The following is a 23,267-nucleotide window of genomic DNA, read 5'->3' as shown; positions in this document are numbered from 1 at the left end:
AAAAATATGAAATTGCAACTTTAATACCCATTTACACTAAATAGGAAATAATTTTTACCTACAAATACGTCAAACATCTTTATACATCAAAAAAATGTTTTAGAATTTTCTAGGTACCAAGTATTAGCGATTTAGTTCCTTTAAGTTTTATCAGCTCAGAAAATCGCTAGAATACAAGCTCAGTGTTGATATGGTTGCCCTGTGTTTATTTTTGCTATTTTTTGTTGTGAAATCTACAGGTCCATTTCCTTTGCCGATGAAATGAAACATTAATTTTAGCTTCAATGTATCGCCTGGGGGGTGGCTTTATGGACACAATATATTTATTTACTAGTTTACACAAATTAGCTCATGATACAAATTCTTAACACAAATACTGCCCAAGGCTATTACTGGAGTACTGTATAAAACATATTAATTTGTCACATTGGTAATGAATTATTTATATTGGTGTATGATACTTAGGGTCAGATTTAAAAATACATTATGCAATATGTCACAATATATCAATTTTTTTTTTACATCCATGGTAATGTGAGATACAAAAAACAACATAAATTTTATGTTTAGATTTCATTTTATTTATTTTCATTTATATAGTATACAATGTAATAGTTCCATTTTTACATCAGCAGCTTATGTTCTTTCTTATTTATTGTGTATAAAAAGAATAAACATTCCACAAATTCTTAAGAAGTTTATTAAATATCTCCATTTTCAGTCATATGATTCTGCAAATGCATATCAATTTTATTTGACAGAAAAGACCACAAATTAGTTGGTAAATTTTGATTTTTCAACAATCAATTATTGAATTTCTTTTCATGAAAATTGACTCTTGGGTAGATTTTTCAAGAAGCTTGTATCACTTGTAAACAAGTCCATACACACTTTCCTTTTACATTAAACTATTTACACCAATTTCACCAATCACTGTTTGTTTTTCTTCTTGAATTTTTTCTTTTTACCATGCAAATCTTTAGGTTTAATATCCTCTGTTATATTTTGTTTTCTTTTTAAAGCACTACAATTAAAACATTTTTACAGAAATACAGGAATAGCATCAGCAAGAATTAAAATGAAATGGCATTTCATTTTCTGCACCAACTTGGAAAACACATAAACGGAACACAATTTTTATGGGAAACAATCACTGGTTCTATCATTGTGCTTGGCAATGATAAGAGGATACGTAGTGCTTTCAGAATAAAACCAGTGATTGTTTCCCATAAAAATTGTGTTTCGTTAATGGGCTATTGAATATGGACATACACCATTCAGTGTCCTATGAGGGCAATTTAGCCCAGACAGTGGCTTTTGTGACTACTCTTTATCAAATTTCAACTGTCAATGGTTCTTTTATGTGGAAAGCAACCTGTACATGGGTGGATCTGTTTTCCTACCATCCGAACAACTAGATGCTTTCTTTGTCAGACCCTGACAAGGGGAAACCAGGGTGGAAAATCTGATGAAATTTTCTTGACCAAAATCTAGATGAAACCTGAGACTTCCTGGTTAGCGAGCCAGCCCTATACTTACTAAGCCACATAAAGTTTCACACAGAAACAGCCCTAAACGTTGAAGAGAAATATATACGCAAGCCTGGAAATAAGGCACCTGTCACAGACAATGTCAGGCACAAATACAGACTTTGTCAGACACAACACCTCTGGTGCCTGTCATTTTTTCCGTCATAAATTTGTATTTTTGATTGATATTAATACATGTCCGGCACTAAGTTGAAAATGTCAGGTACTATTTCATTAGTGCCGGACATTTTGTCAGGTACATCTAAAACCGTTATTTCCAGGCCTGAATATACGATATGTACTTATGTTTTATATAATATATAGTCATCATAATCTGATGGAGTATACCTTTTTATACTTAGTGTATCTTTGTTCCCACAATCTAATGCTTGTTGCCAATCTTTATCAGTTCCTTTAATAGCAAATTCACCCAAATCATCTTTTAATAACTTTTCAAAATTTTTCTTTTCCCTCTCCATGACAACACCAGCTCCTTCCATCTAAAGAAGATATATTATGAAGAATGAATACCAATCATTTTACTTAAAACTTGCGTTCAAAAACCATCAAATTTGTGCAGAAAAGCATATGACAAAATTCAATACAAATCTAGATTAAGGGTCACCACAGATGGTCTGTATTAAATCACCATATTGTTCAAATGATAATAACCTAAAGCTTGCAATTTTCATAGAAACAGAAGTCAATTTACAATTCACCCTGTCAAAATATCGGGTATTTTAATACACAGGAATCAGAACTATCATTTTTGGGCAACATTAAACCCACTGTGTGTTTATTGCCTAAAAAGCTAGAGACAATGTCATATCTGTTACATTAAAAGGTTTTATCTAATGTATTATAAAATGACAAAGCTTTTATCAAGATGGCTCCAAGTCCAAATCTTTTTTACAAAATGTCCTTGCAATAACAATAAAATAGAACAGTTTAATATACTGGTACATACAAGGTCGTCGTTTAAACTCTGTTTAACTGGTTTCATATCTATCTTCTTTTCTTTCACCATTTCTTGAGCTATTTCTTGTTCCAAGATGCCACTAAAAACCTGAAAAACAATTATAAAATATTAAAATACAGTATGATTATCAAGTTTCGTCATCAATATGTGATGTACACAGAGAGCTGACCGTTGTTCCTGTAAGTGATCGGTTCAGTTAACTATCGAAGGTTTACTATAACAAACGGAATAACATGTTACCGTTCAAGATTAATATAGATCACTTATGTGAACCATAAACCAGTTTGATTCTATGATTTTGGTTGACCTACACTACACTTTATTTATTCATTTTTTTAGCCTTTTCTGAAATTTTATTTGGATCATTGTCCTTATTATTGTTAACATTTTGAAGTTCTAACCCGTGACAGCAAGTGACAGACTATCGCCATCAAGAAATGCCATTCAGAAGACAACCACTGTAAAGACTGATCGCATTATTTGTTTCTTTGTTGTAAATCATTGTTTTGTTTTTCATTTTGAGTGAAACCTGTATCATTACACACCAGGGACTGTAGTGTACAGCGCAGTGGACACTTATAGCTGACCCCCAGATCCATTCACATAATTTGATATTTGATGCTTATTGCTTGCAATTTCTGTGTAGTTTGTGTCTTGTTTTGTTTACATGTGGTAGAGACTGATAATTGATTGATTTTTTTCTTATACAATGTAAAATATTAACTCACCTGAACCACTTTCTTGATAATTCTAAGAAAGAGGGCTAATAACTGACTGACCGGTAAATCTATCTCTTTCTCTAAATCTTCTACTGTTTTATATTGTAATCCTAGACCTAATAATATACCCTATAAATATAAACATTAAATCTTATGTTAATATACCCTTTATAAATAATCATTAAATATTCTATTACAAGAGTTCCTGTGTTCCAGAAAGTGTGACAGATGTGCCAGGGAGGGAGAAAGGGAGAGAGAGAGAAACCCATTGTCCCCTAAAAAGGTGCAAAGTTGAATTGTTTGTCATAATAGCAAGACTACATGATTAATATATTTCAATTATTGTAAATAGATTCAAAAGTGATTATTTTTTTATTTAGTTATTATCATTGTAAATATAGGGATATGATTTGTAGGACTTTGAGAATTTGGCCAGCATTACTTAAGACAAAGTCTTTCACGTGCACAGAACAATTTACACCTTGAATAATCAGATACATGTATGTACAAGCTTCATATACTAAGAAATGATTGTCTATTACCTGCTGAACTACAGAGAGTGAAATGGGTATTCTTCCTAGAAAATATAATCGACTTATACAGGGCAATAAATCTAATATAAGATGATAATCCACCATATTCTGTGAATATAACTCTAAACGCTTCAAATCATAACTTGTAAAGAAAATCTCTAATTCACTACGAGAAAGTTCCCCTGAAAAAGAAAATAACCCAAGTTTGAAATAAGTTAGACACAATGTAATATAATTTTTGAATTTAATAGGAGAAACAATCCTAAATTGAGCTTGAATGTTGCTCCTATCAAATTCAATTCTGTTTTATTTCAAGTGATCACTTAAACAAGTTTTAAATATTTATCCTTCATCTAAATTACTAAAGAAGGAGCTAAGGTGAAGACGAAGTGTTGAACTACATTGACCAATAGTGAAGCGATGTAAGTTTATATGATTTTATTTCAATACATATTTATGTTTCACTTTTGTTTCGGACCATCAAAATCAGTTACATCTCAACACTGGATTACTTAAAGAAGTAAGATTTATAATATATTAAAGAAGTGCTAAACCTCTTAGTTTTGATTCAAAATAAAGTGTTGGTTTCATATGATAGATTATGTCAACAGGTTATGGAAGAAGCTATTTAAGATTCAATTTTTGTTTTGAAAGATAAACTGTTAAACACAAAAGTATAAATGTAAAGATACCCATTTTGTAAAACAGTGCTTTAAATGAAATTTATTTAAATCGAAAATTGTTTTTTTTACTCATATGGAAAAACACATTACATGTGAACAAACATTTCATTTTTCGCACAGATTTTGTGTGTTTTAAATTTATGACGATTTAATTAGGATACTACTAGTACATCATATAAATTTTGTTGTATGACATTATTACCTACATGTATATAGAAAACTTTAGCTATAAAATAACATACAGTACATACAAAATTTTACAGTAACTTAAAAACAAGTAAAGCCTGTTTTTATACATAGATAATCCAACTTACTCTGATCTTTATGTTTGAACTGTTTTTGTGAGAGAATATTCAGTGCCATTGCTGGTTTGAAATTACGGAACTGGAATGATAACAATGAAACCATTCTCCTCCGGAAATCTAAATGAAAATAAAAAATAAACTGAATATTAAAGTAAATATTTATTACCCGGTACTTTACATTTCAAGTTTGCTAATTCTTGCTATTACTGCTGTATTCAGCAATGTTCATCATATTCAGTTGGGGCAAGCTTTGTTACCCAATTCTCATTTACAGAAAGTTTAATTTAATATCCCTATCAAATATTTTGTTGACAAAATAATGACATATATGTATACCATTCCAATAATGATGAAGCCAATCAGTGTTAGTCTGTGTACCACCATCAGAGTTGAGAATTTTTAACATAATACAAGAATGTTCCCCTGTTAATTCATTCTGTAAAATAGAGTGAAGAAAAAAATCTAAAACCATTCATTAATATTTCTTTAGTCTGTTATTTGAAAAGAAGATGTTTAATACCAAAATTTACATTTATAAGAACAATGTTTCAAAATAAACAACAGAGTTTAAGACCATGCACAATTAAAAATATTCGAACAACCAGCGGCTGCAAGGCAGGATACACCCACATTTCCGAGAGATGGATAGAGAACAAGCTAACAAGAAAGTGATTTTTCCTACAATCAAGGGCCATAATTCAGGAAATTACAATTCGATATGCGCATATATCGAAAGGAACTGAACAAACGGCAGCCATTTTGTCTGTCAATTTTGGGCCGATTTTCACGAATTTCGAACTCAGTCGTCCTCAGGGTGTAACGGTGATATAATAATACGTTTTTTTAAATCGGATAAAAATTATGACCTCTATAGGATCCACAAGTTACGGTCCGATATGTGTGAATATCGAAAGGAACCAAGATCTTTGGGTTATAAACTTACATTTCAAGTTTCAACAAAATCGGATAAAAATTGATATAACATATTCTTATGCTATTCCAGAACGAACGGCGGCCATTTTGTCTGTCAATTTTGGGCCGATTTTCACGAAATTCGAACTCAGTCGTCCTCAGGGTGTAACGGTGATATAATAATACGTTTTTTTAAATCGGATAAAAATTATGACCTCTATAGGATCCACAAGCTAAAAACACAATTTTTCGAACAATCAGGGGCCATAATTCAGGAAGTTACGGTCCGATATGTGTGAATATCGAAAGGAACCAAGATCTTTGGGTTATAAACTGACATTTCAAGTTTCAACAAAATCAGATAAAAATTGTGACCCCTATAGGGTCCACAACCTTGATATACCATATTCTTACGCTATTTGGGAACGAACGGCGGCCATTTTGTCTGTCAATTTTGGGCCGATTTTCACGAAATTCGAACTCAGTCATCCTTAGGGTGTAACGGTGATAATATAGAATGTTTTTTTAAATCGGATAAAAATTATGACTTCTATAGGGTCCACAAGCTAAAAACGTCATTTTTCGTACAATCAGGGGCCATAATTCATGAAGTTACTGTCCGATATGCGCAAATATCGAAAGGAACTGAGATCTTTGGGTTATAAACTTACATTTCAAGTTTCAACAAAATCGGATAAAAATTGTGACCTCTATAGGGTCCACAAGCTAAAAACGTGATTTTTCGTACAAACAGGGGCCATAATCCATGAAGTTTCGATCCGATACATGCCAATATCGAAAGCAGCCGAGATCTTTTGGGGATAAACCTATATTTCAAGTTTCGTCGAAATCGGATAAGAATTGTGACCTGTAGAGAGTCCACAAACAATTGTGGACGGACGGACGGATGAACAGGGGCGACGGCATAATACGTCCACATGAAAATGTGGGCGTATAAAAACCATATTAATCTGAATATTATCCCAACTGATTGATTTTAATGGATGATTTGACCATTTGTAGTTTATGTTATAATTAGTTTCTACTGCTTTCATACCACCATCTTTATCTGGTTGTTACAGTGTCAAACATTTCTTTTTTTGTATTCATGAATATAAAGACTATGACTTTTGACAAAGCAGATCTACATATAAGTCTTGTGTTCACAAATTCAAAGAAGATTAAATTGACATATATCTATGTTTTAAAACATTCTCCTCATGCTGTACATGCATGTAAATATACCAGTGTTGGGATTTCAAATTTTTCTTGTTAGATATTTTTACCGAAAATAAAGGGGCATAACTCACACTGTTTTTAAGCGGGTGGGTACAGACCACAATTAAAAATCATCTCAACAAATTATTCAAATTCATACATAATTAAAAAAAAAATAGATATTTCTCATATTTAATTCCCGTAGGTTATTCAAATTTATGTCAGTAATATTCCTACAAAATTACGTGTTGTCGTAATATGATAGAATAAAAGCGTACCGCCAGTAATATTCCTCTAAAATGACCATATTTTTGGGGGTATAAATCCATACTTTTTTTCAGCAGAAGTCCGACCTTCGTTGTATTCTCCGTTTCGACTTATATATGAATGAACGTATAAAAACACAGCCGTAGCAAGGCAAGATACGCCCACATTTTCCAAGAGATGGATAGTGATTTTCGTACAATCAGGGGCCATAATCCAGGAATATTGAAAGGGATTGAGATATTTGGGATATAAAGATATATTTTTAGTTTCATCAAAACTGGATAAAAATTGTGACTTTCAAGGGTCCACAACCTTGGTATTACATACTTTTACACTATTTGCATACAAGGAGCGGACATTTTGTCAGGGAGTTCCGATCCGATTTTCATGAAAATCGAACCCAACCGTCATTATGGTGTAATGGGTGATACATTTAAACGTTTTTATAATCGGATAAAAATTGTGACGTCTAGAGGGACCACAAGCTAAAAACGTACAATCAGGGGTCATAATCCAGGAAGTTACTGTCCAATATGCGTATCTTGTAATTTTACGAATCTCGCAAGATTTCTACTTTAGTTTTTAGTTAATGTATTATAACCACGTGTCTTTAGAAACATCATCGAGTATTTATCAGGATATGTGTGTGTGTGCATGAAATCGCTTTATTTAAAGTGATATCGCAGACAATTTATCGGATATATTGAATTTGGGTTTTATATACTATTACATGTGACATAAGTGACTAGTTTCTACATGTTGTCAGGTGACATCAAGTTTATAATCACTCTTATTGGATTTATACATAGTGCGACAAAGGAGAAGCAATGATTTCTGTTCAGGATTGGATTGATGAAGTGTCTGACAAAGGATTAAGTCAGTCAATCAAGGCAGATTAAGTAGTTAACCAAGGTAGGGCGAAATCCCAACACTGAAATATACTGTTCAAGACATATGGTTAGAACAATAAGTCCTTTTCTCCTACCTGAATAAGGATATATCCAGAGACATAATATATTACATTGTTTTATATAATATAGATCAGTGTTTTTTAAATCATAGTAAATCAAACTTGATTTCAAGACTTACAGGTGTTTGTCGAAGATAAACTGGTGCAAAGCCACTTTTTTTCCAAAATCTGAAAATAAATTAGAAATAGACTTTTATCTGTTTTTAAAAATAGATAAATAAATAAGTATTACTATACTGATATATATAACGAATTTTATTAGTTTAATAAAAGCAATATGAGAACAACAATATTATAAACAGTAATTAGACTTGTTTAGAACTGATTTAAGAATTATTTAGATTTTTCTACACATGAAGTACACCAGTTTGAAACAATATTCTGGAGCAGTATTTAGAATTTATCAATCTGAATAATTTTTGGATAAAATATAATTTTTAGCTGAAGTAGTTCAATAAAAGTGTGGGGTTTCAAATTCTATATTTGACCTCTGTTTTGGCATAACTACTTACCGCAAAAGATCTGATGTTAAACCATATGATACACCAAGATAATCCAATCTCTCTGCCTTTCTTTCACTCAACTTCAATAATAATGGAGGTAGATTTTTTCTTGGAGCTAATCTTTCTTCTAATAAATCTATGTCCTGCAGAAAACATCTCTATTTTATACTCTCAGAAATAACAATACTATCAAGAGAACTTTTTCAGGGCTACAAACACTTAGAAAATTAGTCATTCTTTGTTCAACTACAGGTACAACAGACTCTGATATCTGTAACAAAATCTGAGGTTGTTAAAATGATGTTTAAATTAACCAAATGGTACGTCTCAAGAAACAAAAAGTATCTAAAATATTCTAAACAAAGTTATTTTGATCAAGTAAATCCAACACTTGTCTTGTCTTCAATCGTGGGTAGTTCATCCTGTGAGCATTAGATTAACCAGATTTCAGCTTCTCTATGCATTTTTATACATTAAACAAGACCAATAATATATATACATGAATGGCTGGAAATTGAATTTTTTTGTAATGTTAATCTAGACAAGTAATAGATGTACTTTATTGGTTGAAATTTGAATTCATGAAAAAAAATTCAGCTAATTAGAAAATTTCAACTCACTTTCTATGTAAAATGACCATGCATGATGATCTAAACTCAATGGAAATAGCCAGAAATCAACAAAGAATGTATCCAATGTTCAAATGATATGACAATGTTATGTTCACTAAGCCACTATAAGTATGTTTTGGGATTATACTGGTACATAGATTACCTCATTATCGACAGTAGGTATATCTTGTTCTTCTTTAGCACCATCTTCTGTTAAACTTTGTATTTTACCTTCATAATACTCCTGTAAAACTTTCATAGCTCGACCTCCATATCCAAACTGTAAAATATACATTATATAACAAAGCTACCTTACAAAACTTTGATAATTGGACCCCCCTATAACCAAACTATAGAATATACATTATGTTATCTGGTAGAACTTTGATAACTAGATTTCCATAACAAAACCATTAAATATACATTAAGCCATATAAAAATAATCTTGTTCATTGTCGGAAGGGAGGTTTTTATTTCTTTTTTTTTTAAAAGCCAATGAAGAATAAATATACAGTTTACTATTAACATAGATAGATCAAGTGTCACGTGCTTTAGAAGATAATAGTTACCATCTCAGTTCTATAACAAACCTTTCACAGCTAGATGAAAGAGGTTTTTTGTATTATGTATTTTATTCATATTTTTAAAAAAAAAACCCATAAAATAAAATAAGGGTTGGATAGATCTATCAAGACAATCACTAAGTTTCATTTTTATGTAGTCTTATACAAATAATCGCCCTCTAAAACTTTGATAGCTTGACCCTCATAATCAAACAATAAAATATACAATGCTAAAAATCATTATCCTGTATAACTTTGATAACTAAACAATAAAACATACATTATATACTAACCCCTTGATAATCTGGATGTGTTGCTATTCTGACTATTCTAGCACCAGACAGACTAGGAAAATCATGATCCTGAAACTAAAAGCAATAAAACGAATAGTAAAATGAATTGTAATAATGAAATAGTTTCTCATTCCTTCTTTGAGTGGCATTTAGCAATTGACACACATTGTAATAAACACAAAACCATAAACTTCAATAAAACAGTAATTGTGTTCCATATTAGGGTTTTGTGTTTATTAGTTTCTCCATTGTTAATTAGCTTTTCAGCTTATTGAAGTCATAGAATAAAATATTAATTAAACAATCTAATACATGTGCATGTGTTACACATACATTTGTTACCATTGACATGACAGCAACTGGGCACAGCGGAATTTATTTCAAAATTTCACCAACAGACAATTTATGTATGTATTGTGTTAAGGGTAATCATTTGGGATAATTAAAACTAGTGGTCATTTTCATGTCTATATCATACATATTATATAAAATATTTACCTGTTGTGATACTGTCCATGGTATTAAATCACCTGATGCTCTCATACCTCGTGATAAACTATTCATAACTGTCTTCTTACTTATCTCCCCTTCTAAACATACCTATAGGATGTAAAATATTACAAACTGTGTATATTTAGCCAGTTCCTTGCATGAACAGGTTTTTTTTGTATCAGCCTTTCTCGATTTCTGAAGATTGAACAGCATATAACAAGCAGGAGATGTTGATTTGATTTGTAACACTTAATTTCCAGATAAGCTTATTTAAACGTCTTCTTGTAGGTGGCTGGGAAAAGTTCTCTTCTTAGAAGAGACAAAAACAAACACCCAGTATGTTCCCAAAGTGAATAGAGATAGGAGGTTTAATAGTATTTATAGTAAAACAAAAAAATATGATTAATCTATTTCCTATTGATATCTTGTTGATTTAAATTATTGATTGGCTTTATATTATTACCTGTAACACACAGAGTACATCTGGTAATGAATTTTGTTTAGGGTCAACAGGTCCGATTAAAACAAAAATATGATGAGCTGGAGCATCAGATAATAACTGTAGATCATTAGGTGTATTCTGTCAACAAAACAATTATAGTGTCTAAATACATCTTACATGCAAATCTAATTCAAATTGACTTTTTTAAACTAGAATCAACTTGTGAGTAGATTATCTGTATATACAGAATAGTGTTAAATATAATCATGATCTTTTACTGTATTAGATGTTATTATCAGTATGGAAAATGTTAAAGTTTCTGATTGTGATTCCTTCATCACAATATTCAAAATATTCCACAACACAAATATGTTAATACCAAATTTATTTGACCAGATATCTGATTTCTTTTCTCGATATTTGAAAATCCAAAAGAGCTTTCCTAATTATTTCACAAAACCCCCAAAATATTACTTTAGAATATGTTCATAAATAATTTCCCAAATTAAACAATCAAACTTAAGCACAATTTTTTGAACATCCAGACTGGGATCACTTATGTCTTTCATAGTTTAACTGGAGCTTACCTTATAATGTGAAGATACGTATAGAGACATGAGTCGCTGTAAGAAGGATTCAGAAGCTTTATGATAAGCAAAAAGAGTATCTCTATTTACATAATATAGATCACATAATTCTGGTAAAGGACAGCCTGATATAATTCTAGGTACATTTGTAGCATCTAAACATAGTAACTTATATAACCAATCTTCTATAGGATCATTATCAGCATATCTTATAGATTCATTTAATACTACTTCATGTAGTATACGACCTGTAACAAAAACATTTATATACATATACACTTTTACAATATGTAAAACTGATTTTACATATCAAAATTCAGTTAATATACAGAAAATAGAGATGAACAGAAGAAATATTGACAGGTTGGCAGGCAAAGAGACATGCCCACAGTAGATAATCATCAACTTATATTTTTTTAATAACTTGAGCATTTACAAGACACTTATAAGTTATCAAGGGATACATCCTATGATTAATTATCAGAAATTATTAAAATCTTATAGACTTCTTCCTAGTGCTATTATAAACACCAGATGATAACATTAGCGGCTAATAACTAAGTGTATTTTTTGGAGCCCAACATTAGCTGTTTTGTGAATCTTTTGAGTAATTGAAGACAATAACAATGGCTACATGGCATTTTTACTATTACAGACCATATTGTCAAATATCAGCGTTGACACAAAATTTAATAAAAGGAATGCTGCAATACCTGAGGTTGATACTCCACTATCGGATTTAGCAGACGTCATGCTGACAGCTTTTTGTACTTCTTTACTATTTCCACCAAACGTGGCTGATTGTTGACGTAACTGTTGAACTAATTTTAATGATAAAGATCTTCCAGTACCTTCATAACTAAAACAAAACTGATATAATTAGTTGCTTGTCTGATCTTTAGAAGTTGCTAAGAAGACTCAATTTGTACATATCACTGATTGTGTATACAGTGCAGGCAATGATCGATGACCTACTTGAAATGTTGTCTCAATCCATTAGTTAACAATCCATTCCAAGTCAATCGAAAATACCACGATTAAATTTGAATGTAAACTGGGGACTGACATCTTGTTTTTGTCATGAGTCATAATATAGCCACTTTTTTTAATAGTGAGTTTTAAGCCATTAATAGATTTTGTCTTAAAAGTTTCCAAGTTGTTTAAAGCAATTCATTTTACCTAGTTTCGAATCGATAATATGTTAGAAGCAAATGCTAGCTTTAGACATGCACGTCCTGTGTATTCAGCATATTTCAAATAAAAGGTGAAGGTCATTTTACCTCTAAACCAATTGTAAGACATTCAAAATTCTCTGTATGTTCTCTGTATGACCTTCGACAAGGTATATAGCAGAGCCCAAGTGAACAGTAATTAAATTATCAAAATACTTAATAATTGCATAAACTAAATTTGATATTTTTCATGTTCATATTGAGATGATATCTGTATTTTCCAGTTCTAAGTGCCATCCCACTGCTATGGGGATCAGCAACTTTATTTTACACCATTCTTAAGCTACAGATTTACAAAATAAATTAAAAATTCTGTAATACAAAATATCATTAATAATGAAATATATACCCATTAACAGTAGAAGACATAAAAACAAGATAAGGTCCTAGAAGATTTTTAACTAGAGGTAATGGTATGGCAGCAGCCTCATCTATACAAACTAACTCGGCTTGTCCTAATCTGTGAGCATCAGACGGATGAATATACTGTAATATACAAATAAATACATATATACAATGTGGCTATTTCCAGAGAATTATCACATGTCAAAATATTATTGTGATTCATTCCAAGAAATCTGTATTATCCAATTTTGAAAACATCAATACCAGTCCACAGTTTTCAGAGAAATATTATGTCTAATTTAAAATGACTAGACCTCTTTGATTTGGGCCAGGAATTAGCCAGAAAGACTTCTACTATATTTTGAAAATTTGTCTTAGTCTTATACAGCTTGTCCCATCAATATCAACCAAATTAAACACTTATTTTGGTCAAAATCAAAAGTAATTCTGGCTGCATTAATTACATGACATCATGGAATGGTCAGTTGCGAATTCAGTATATTTCACACAGAATTCAAAGTGGTCAACAATCAAATTTTGTCACAGCAAGCATAATTGTGAAGTAATCCAACATGGCGAATATATTCCAGGTGTGGTGATTGGTGCAGATAAATTCTGTTTGCACACTTAGTCACTGGATATGTTTGTAAATTTTTTTTAGAATAAAGAGAACTATTTGATCGAATGCCCCCCTTATAATGCATATAAACAATGTGACTTATTCATGTTTATGAAATAAAAGTATGTTTATTTCTCAACTTTCTACAGAAATGAAAATGTACCTGAATTGTTTGTCTATGTTCTCTAAATATATTAACTCTAACAACAGCCTGGTTATAATCAGGATTTGTAGATTGAACTATCTCATAATCCATATGTTCCTGTAATAAAAATATTCATACATTTACAATCAAATAAACAATTTCATATTGCCTAGTCAATGCAGAATCATCATGAAAAGCTATGTTTTTTCTTGTCTTCTTTTTATATTTTGATACCATTTGATTTGATGGTAATGTTCAAATAGTCGTAGGAAACATGATATCTCTTACCTGGTATTCAAGGGCATCAAAACCTTTAAATATAAACTCAAATAATGTCTTCAAATTCTCTGGACTGGGTGCTGTTACAAAAATATTAGAATATCTAAAAATAAAACAAGACACATAAATTGAATGGTGGGGTTGATTTTATTTCATGAACTCCTCAGTTTCACCATGATAATATACCCTCTTTTTAAGAAAACTGAGATGAAAGCAGAAGTTTAGCCAAACAATGTGTGTGTTTTTTTTTTTTAAAACAAATGTATATATTTACATTTAACCGAACAATAGTGACCAATTAATGATAGGTAAAGATAAATATATACCCAAATCCTACAGCTGTTGCAATAGCGATACCTAAAGCCGCTGATTTCCCCCGCCCTCGAGCTGCTGTCATAACAACTGTTGATCGTAAAGTTTTCTCTGATATAGCTTCTACAAACTTTAACACAGCTTTAGCCTGTTATTAATGAAGAAAACAATTGTACTTTAATTAAGCCATTCATAAAATCATTAATTCAACATATAAGTTAACATTACTAAGATCTTATTAAGTTACACTAACTAGTTCTTTGAAGATCAAACCAATATTTCTGGATATGACATTATAAATAAACTTATATATAAATCTGTAGCATTCAAAAAGAAAATTAGTGGAGGCAAGATAGGCTCTGGATCTTTCAAGCTTAGATAAGTCTATCTATCTATCTATATTTTGAGTTTGTTACGATCAATAATTAAGGATATTGGAATATCAAGATCAAATATATATTTGCTATTTAAGGTTAACACTGAAATACTTATTAAGGTAAACATACCTGATCTAAAGTTTTGCAGCAATTAGCTAAAGCACCAACAGGCTGGGTGTCTTGTAGTGATTCCTGTAAGTCTTTTAATTCTTGCTGACTAGGACTTATTGGATCATCCTGTAAAACACAATAAAAACATTAATTTTTGATTAGTTATAGCATAGCATTGCAAGGCATGAAAAATACGCTCACTACGAGCTTTGTGAAGGGAAGCAAGGACATCACAGAACATAAATCAAAGGAGAAATAATTATATCTCAAATATGCTGATCTTCTGATTAACACACTCAAGCAAGATTTCAATACATTCCAATTATCAATCCAGCCTGTGAAAATGTATATGTAACTTAATCAAGTTCTTCTTTATTACCTATTGCCACAAATCCAAACACAAAAGCTTAAAACCTCTCTGATTAGCAGAGAAAACACTCTGAAAAGAGCTGTTGACACCCAACAAAAATTACACACAATGCAGCTAAGTTGTCTAATGAATCTGCATGGGTTAACATATATTATTTGTTTTGTAGGTAATTGCAGCATTTAAAAAAAATGATCAAGCTGTTCAAGTTATTTGAAATCATTGAAACTAATAGGTTTCATCATATAAACGCTGTGGATTAATTTTAAATCAATTGGAAATAAACTTTCACCACTAGAGGGACCACAAGATTTTAAAAAGTGATCAAGGGTAATAACTCCAAAAGTAATTCTAGACTTTTTCATTTCATGAACATAAACACTGTGTGTAAAAGAAAAGATACTTCTAAAGACCAATATAAATTCATAATCTCGAGACAAGATTGTCAAAGTTATCAAAGGCAAAAACTCTGGCAGTAATTATTGAAAATTCAAATTATATAATAGGCCCCAGGAGGGTCAAAATTGGATTGATGTAAAGGCCTATTCAATGAAAATTAATATAAATCATTTTAAATACACACTATGGAATAACTCACACATATGATTTATTTTGAAAATAACAAGCCCACAAATAAAGAAATAGAGTTACCCCCCTTTACAGGAACAATTGGAGTTAGGCCTACCCCCCTCTACAACATAATGAAACTGACGTCTGCTAGCCTGTTTCATTTGCCAGGTCACCTTTGAGAAGAGAAGAGGCTCGTTGTGACAATGCTTAAAGGAAAGAAAATTTTAATGATGGTAAAAGGCTGTGGATCAAGCAAGCAGATAGGCCTACTGAAAGTTATTCGAAGGTTAGTACTCCTTTATTTATCCAAATTCTGAATAGGGCCTACCTGTATTCTATTGAAAAAACAAATCAGCTTGACTTGATTTAATTATACTCAAATATCAAACCCCAATGAAAGTGTGTTTGTATGAAATGGCTTTATTTAATTTCTACCATAAAAATAAACTGATATTGCTGACAAGAATATGTATTGTCTTTAATGTTGGCTTGATACATGAAGGCAATAGAACTAACAAGAGATCGAAGGGGCTAAGGGCCTTAATTTTCCATCAGTTAAGGGTAAGCTTATTTGTACATTGAAAACATTTTGTTCTGTGAAAATAAGAATGTACACAGCATTAACTCTTTTCTCGTGATTAATTAAAGAGACAATTAAACATTTCTTAAAAAAAAAATCAAAAGGCATTGGCCTACCAATGAATATGACCTGAACAAAATTTTGTTGAAATATTTAAATTCAAATGTTTCTTTAAAGATGCATTATGTAAGATTTAGATAATGAAATGGGAAAATGTTGGAAATTTCAGACAAATTACTTCATTCTTAGTAATGGCTATTTATTGAAAAACAGTGTAGTCTAGATTATTGCCATTGCTATATATTGTTGCTATGATAATAAACAAAGTCTTGATTATCCATTTTTTGAATTAATCATTAACTAGTAATTGTGTTTAAATGCATTGAAAATCAAAACCATCCGATGTTTTAGAGAGTTGATTGTGGGCTGCGCATGTGAGTAAATGTCTAATTAATGATTTATACAACATTTGAGGCCAAACAAAATACCTGGGATAGGCAGATTTAGCTCTTACATAATGCATCGTTAAAAGAAACTTTTGCCTTGTTCTCATGGTCAAAGCATCTTCATAAACACAATCCTGGCAATAGGTTCTAAATTTAGTAAAAATCCATCATTCTAAGAGAAGTCAACAGTGTCTAAATATACCAATCCCAACCTTATTGTGGTCAAGAAACTTTATTTTAAGCATCACCCAACCAGCATGCCTACCAAATCTGGTGGAAATCCATTAAGCATTTTAGGATAAGGCAAAAATACCTAATTTGCACAATCAAGGTGCCCCTACCCTACCACTATGGTCGAGCAAATTCATTTGAACAAACCTGAAAAACAGCAAATGCTTTCAGAGAAGAAGTCAAATATGTTTAATATTACCATAGGTCCTCTTAATTTGACCCTTAAAGTAGCCAGTGGTCAAGCAAGCAACTTCATTTGATCAAGTCTAAATAAACACCACCCTGGCAACATACCTACCAAATTTTGTATCATAAAACAAACAATACTACTTGTCAGCTAGAAATGACTATAATCAACAATAATCCAGTCCCTACCAATAAAAAAGCCCATTTCAATGTGGCCATGTAAAAATATAGCATCAATATTAAAGATAAATGAAATACAAAAGTACAAAGACAAATCTAACGGAATTTATGTCAACAACACCTACACCAAAAAGAAAACCCATTTCAACATGACTGTATAAAAGTAGCCTATCAATATTTTAGATAAAGGAAATACAAAAGTACAAAGAAAGATGCTAGCTGTGTGAGCTTCTGCCAAAAATGCATACACCCTGGTGACCCATCACTACTTATAGGGCCTACAGTTACCTTTAACATAATTGACAATTCCATTAACTGATGGGCATATATCTATGCAGCCTCACAAGTCAGAAATGTCAACCCTGAGGCATCAATCAAAACCCTGTGAATTTTTTTTAATGGCATTCTACTAGCAGAACAAATTTGAAAAAAAAAACCCCAAAAACAAAAAAACTCTTACCCAGAAGGACTGGTGTACAGTAAACACCTGCGTATAACACCCATTTTTTTTCCATGGTGCATTTTAATTAGGGGAATATAAATTTGTAACTTTTGCTATTACTTGAATACACAAAAGATTGATGTCCAATTTTGGAATTGCATTTTGCTAAGAGTTTGACATAAGTAAAGCTCATATAATGCTCCAAGCTACGAAATTATGCTAAATATAGTTACCATAATGTATAAAAATATTACTTATGCAGTCATAAATCCAAAATCTAGATCCATGGTGATTAATATCCATTTTGAACATGTGTGAGAAAACTCGATTGTCATTGTTAAAGGGGATTATCGATTGCACATAAAGTTATTATGTTTGAAGACGACTTTTTATTGAGACATTCTAATTACCGTCTTTATAGAACATTTAATATTGTGACAAATTTAACAATAAGCAAATTAACAAGAGACAATGGTATAACAGATTCACAATGTCTTTTATGTGAAACAGTTTCGATTGCTAATATTTGCAATCAACACGCTAGACAATGATTGACAACTTACGCTTTGTCTAGAACATCAAAGAACCGTAAGATTTCCTTTCACATATAGATAGTACTGCGGTCCATTTTAGATGGACTGATAATATATTAGATGGTGATTATTTTTATGTTGAGGTAAAAAATCTGTTTGGGACAATATTCTGTTCTTTGATGCATATAGCCGGAGTGCCTGGAACTGTTCCAATTTGCAGACTAGTAAGATCTATTTGTCAGATATTTCCTTCATTAGTTTGTTTACGAATAAGGCAACGAAATTTATTTTTTGAGTCTTTGATAATTATTAAGGATATTTGTCATCTATTATGTAAGCACTTTCTACATTGCTTTTATGTCGCCTACGGGAAACGATACAATTAATGTTTTATTGTTTGGTAGAGCCTATTAATGACTATGCATGTGTGGTATTGGGGTGTATAGGCCACAAAATGGCCTGGATTGTTTATGACAATCAGAAGAGCTAATTAAAAACAGCCATCTTCCATTTCACTCCATCCCAGAATTCCATCTAGGATCAAAGCCTTTTATTAATCAAGGGAAGTAACTCTATTAACACAAATAACTCAAGAAGGCTTCAGACCACTATTCCTTAATAATATGAATAAGTTGGTTTAGTAAAGGAGTATATGCCATCCCCTCGTCTCAAACAAAAACTCCGGTAAGGAATTAAAATTTAGAAATGAAACGTTAACTTATACCATGAAGCAAAATTATAGCATACACACACTATCATACTTCACTACAAGCAAATAAAATGCTTAAAAACATTAAAGTTGAACATTTAAAATATCAAATTGTCAGTGGAATTTTACATGTTTCTTAAAATTCTTAAATTGTTGAGTACTGCTCAAACCTTTATGCAGAGGTATCTTATAAACAAACATGCGTTAATTATTCCTAAAATTCAAATACAATCTCAAGTATCACAATGAATGTGAATTAGGATTGAAAATACATACATAACAAGGTATACTAACAACAAGAGAATTGTATTAATAACAATTTTGTATAAACATGCAATGAGAACATTATTAAATCACATTTTAATATTTACTCAATTTTCCTGTAATCCTAAGATTATTATTACTAAGTAATTTCTCAGTTATGTCAATTAAATCTGGAGATTGGTCTATATTGACCCATTCACATTCATGAGGTTTATCGTCATTAAAATTTAATAACAATTGTAGATTTCCACACTTAATTCTACCTTTCTTGATATGAAAAACATTATCATTATTATTGACATCAACTAGGTAATTTACTTGTTCTTCCATCTGTGTATGACATAATTTAGATATTGAAGCTAAATTCTTATTTTCATTTAGATAACTCACACATTGAGATATAGTGTAAGGTGTAGTAACTCTATTAAATACAACATTTTCATCAGCAAAGTTTGGCAAAACAAAACCATTTTCATCGGTGTATTGATAAGTCAAATCATTAGCTACATGAACATTACCATTTACAGTTTTACCAAGATGTTTTCGTAATTGATCAATATGAGTTAGACGTTTATTTGGCTCATTAGAACGAACAAAGCATGGTTTAAGTCTATTTATAGAATAAACATCTTGTAATATCTTTCCGTCCAAAGTGGAAAGTATATAATGCGTTCTGTCCAAGATTTGGTGAACCACTAAGGGACCACACCATTCAGCCTTCATCTTCCGAGAGTTACAAGTAAGAGATGAAGAAGATGGTTTTAATACATAGACAAATTGTCCAAGGCCATAAATAGGGTTTTTACTTGTACTGTGAGAAATGCTTATATTTTGATGTTCTTGTTATCTACGTTGAAGATCAAGCATAGAAGATGATATAGCATTGAATTTTTGCTTTAAATGACTTAAATACTCCTCATAGGATTTACTAACTCCATCGAAATTCCAAGCTAAGGAAGTAAGATTCTTTGGTGGCTTACCAAAGGCAAGTTCGTATGGACTAAAATTTCCTAATTGTGGGGAGACAAAGGAATTGTATGCATATGTGCAAGTTGACACATATCGAACCCAGTCGGTACCATATTGGTTCAAATTGAACTTGAGTAAGTCTGATATTGACTTAATATGTCTCTCCACCATGAGACTACCATGATTAGATACACTGATAAGTTTGTGATCAATCTGTAATGCAGAACAAAGAATAGAGACATGTTTTCCTGTAAGCGATGAAGCAGCATCAGTTATTAATACTGATGGCGGACCAAATATACATACAATCTTCTGTATAATAGCTTCACAAATAGTCTTAGCATCTAATGTTTTGAGGGGAATACAGATAAGAAAACAAGTTATTTCATCACAGACTACCATAATATGTTTAAATCCTGTTGGTGATACAGGCATAGATTTGAAATCTAAACATATTTTATCAAAAGTACAATACTCTGTTGGTATACGTGGATGATACATCCGAACATTGTCTGTTTTCCCTTTAAATTGTTGACATTTATGACAACTAGTGATAAATGATGAGATGGTAGAAAACATACTAGGGAAATAAAATAACTTTTGCATTGTGAGATATGTCCTTACAATACCTTGATGACTAGATAATAAACTATCATGATATATAGCAATAATATTATGACATAATGATTCTGGAATTGCAAGCTGAAGAGAAAATGTATTATCATTATGTATGAGAAGACGAAACAAAATATGATCACATATAATATATTCTTCACTTTTGTGTTTGTTCTAACCGTAGTTGATTTTTATCTACAGGTAAATTATAATCACGGATTATCTTTTTCTTGATAACTTTTAATAGTTTATCTAGCTGAGCTGGTTTAGGAAAATGTGTGCGAATAACATTATCCGCATTATGAACTACAGGTGTAGGTGGGATACATAGTTCAATTGGTATCTCGATTTCTTCATGAGATTCAGGTTGAAAAGCATTATCCACAATCCTTGGGTCTTGTGTGGTAGATGATGCTTTAATAGAACTATCATTTGATATCCTGATATGAGATTGTTTGGGAGATTGGGAAATTGTCGGGATTTTCTGAACATCAGAAGGCTGATTATTAACTGTATCAACCGAATTATGTGATACTGTCTGATGTTGGGCAGAAGGGAAAACTGCAGGTACAGAAATGTTATGTGTCTTAGCCCACTGACGAGTTATAGGTCTATCAGTTACTGGATTGAGAATAGCGAATGCTGTAGGGACAATACTGTCTATCTCCGAATCACTTTTGAGTGGGCTTCGGGAGAGAAAATCAGCTAGGACTAATTCTGTGCCCTTTTTGTAACCAATCTTAAAGGCATAATGACTAAGTTTGACTAACAGTTTCTGTAATCTGTTGGTACAAGGTGGACGTTTGGAGTTACAGAGGTGGACAATGGCAGCATGATCAACATAAGCATCAAATTCAACTCCTCTAAGTAGATATTGAAAATTAGAGATATTGATCAGAAGACCAAATAATTCTAATTCTGTGACTGAATAGCGCTCGCATGCCTTAGGAAGTCGTTTTGAATAATATCCAAGAATTCTCTCTTCACCATCAATAATTTGGGTAAGATATGATCCGGTAGCTGTTCTTGAGGTGTCACTATAAAGGGTAATCCTACCACTATCATTAGGCATGTACAGAACAGGTGGTTGTACAAGTAGTGACTTAACCTTAACGAATGCTTCCTCTTGTGCTGCAGACCATTTAAATGATGATTTCTTGCTGGAAATTTTATGCAAGGGTTGTAGAACTGACTGTAAGTATGGGAGAAAATTGGAAACATAGTTAACAGCACGTAGGTCTTGGGATATTTTGGATTGAGCGACATCTATCAGACAAAGGCTGCAGTGTGACTAAACCCTGTTTATTAATCGCAATCTTATGACCCATATAGACCACTTCATGACAGAAAAATGAACATTTTCTTGGTGTAACTTTGAGTCCATTTTGAATTAAGGCACTGAAAATCAACTGCAAATGCTTCTTGTGAGCTTCGTTGTCTTTACTGAATAAGATAATATCGTCATGATGGGCTATACAAAATGAATAACTACCAGGAACTTTTGATAATATTTCATCAATTTTAGATTGAAAAACTGCTGGTGAGACACTCAAGCCTTGTGTTAACCGTTTAAAGTAAAAGTGTTTGCCTCCAGAATATGATGAAATACCCGTATATTGTTGGGCTCTAGGTGATAATGGAAGTGAAAAGAATGCTGACTTCAGATCTAAGCAACTTATAACATTAGGTTTAGCATGACCAATCCTCTTTAAGGTGTCAGATAATAGGGGAAATGGATGGTTAAGATGTTTGATTTTAGAATTAAGATATCTGAAATCAACAACAACACGTTTTTCTTTAGTACCTTTCTTAGGTAGAATGAGAATTGGTGATGTATACGACTGGTGACCAACAGCTAAAATTCCTAGTTTGACAAGCTTTTCTAATTCCTGATCCACAATCTTTTTCTCAACTTCTGTTTTTGGATATGGGCGAATGTAGAAAGGGCGATTGTCGTTTACTTCTATATCAACTTGTATGTCAGGGCATTTTCCAATTTCACCATGAAGACTGAAAGCTTCCCGATTTTGACACAACATATCGTAGAATTTGTCTTTTTGAGAAAGATCAAGCACACTTTTGGACAAATCAATTTGTGACTTGAAAACAGACTTAATATTACTTGATGATGTAACATTATTTTGATCAT

General features: G+C 31.7%; 1 protein-coding gene across 1 annotated transcript in view; it reads right to left on the bottom strand.

Annotated features, from left to right (window-relative positions):
• Positions 1 to 558: 558 nt before the first annotated feature.
• LOC126824755 (RNA cytidine acetyltransferase) overlaps positions 559 to 23,267 on the bottom strand; it is a 36,024-nt gene continuing 13,315 nt past the window's right edge. The window contains exons 8-27 of the mRNA XM_050554118.2: positions 15,045 to 15,152; positions 14,553 to 14,686; positions 14,236 to 14,329; positions 13,966 to 14,064; positions 13,188 to 13,324; positions 12,320 to 12,465; positions 11,607 to 11,854; positions 11,041 to 11,157; positions 10,584 to 10,685; positions 10,086 to 10,160; positions 9,393 to 9,509; positions 8,628 to 8,761; positions 8,235 to 8,283; positions 5,085 to 5,184; positions 4,758 to 4,865; positions 3,770 to 3,942; positions 3,237 to 3,356; positions 2,497 to 2,595; positions 1,878 to 2,029; positions 559 to 1,024 (exon numbers count right to left, since the gene is read on the bottom strand). Of these exons, the coding sequence (XP_050410075.1) occupies positions 931 to 1,024; positions 1,878 to 2,029; positions 2,497 to 2,595; positions 3,237 to 3,356; positions 3,770 to 3,942; positions 4,758 to 4,865; positions 5,085 to 5,184; positions 8,235 to 8,283; positions 8,628 to 8,761; positions 9,393 to 9,509; positions 10,086 to 10,160; positions 10,584 to 10,685; positions 11,041 to 11,157; positions 11,607 to 11,854; positions 12,320 to 12,465; positions 13,188 to 13,324; positions 13,966 to 14,064; positions 14,236 to 14,329; positions 14,553 to 14,686; positions 15,045 to 15,152 (2,406 nt within the window). The 3' untranslated portion in view covers positions 559 to 930. The remainder of the gene's footprint in view (positions 1,025 to 1,877; positions 2,030 to 2,496; positions 2,596 to 3,236; positions 3,357 to 3,769; positions 3,943 to 4,757; positions 4,866 to 5,084; positions 5,185 to 8,234; positions 8,284 to 8,627; positions 8,762 to 9,392; positions 9,510 to 10,085; positions 10,161 to 10,583; positions 10,686 to 11,040; positions 11,158 to 11,606; positions 11,855 to 12,319; positions 12,466 to 13,187; positions 13,325 to 13,965; positions 14,065 to 14,235; positions 14,330 to 14,552; positions 14,687 to 15,044; positions 15,153 to 23,267) is intronic.

The sequence above is a fragment of the Patella vulgata genome, chromosome 6, assembly GCF_932274485.2.
Source record: "Patella vulgata chromosome 6, xgPatVulg1.2, whole genome shotgun sequence".
In the NCBI taxonomy this organism is placed as follows: domain Eukaryota; kingdom Metazoa; phylum Mollusca; class Gastropoda; family Patellidae; genus Patella; species Patella vulgata.
This window is presented reverse-complemented; position numbering and strand designations above follow the sequence as displayed.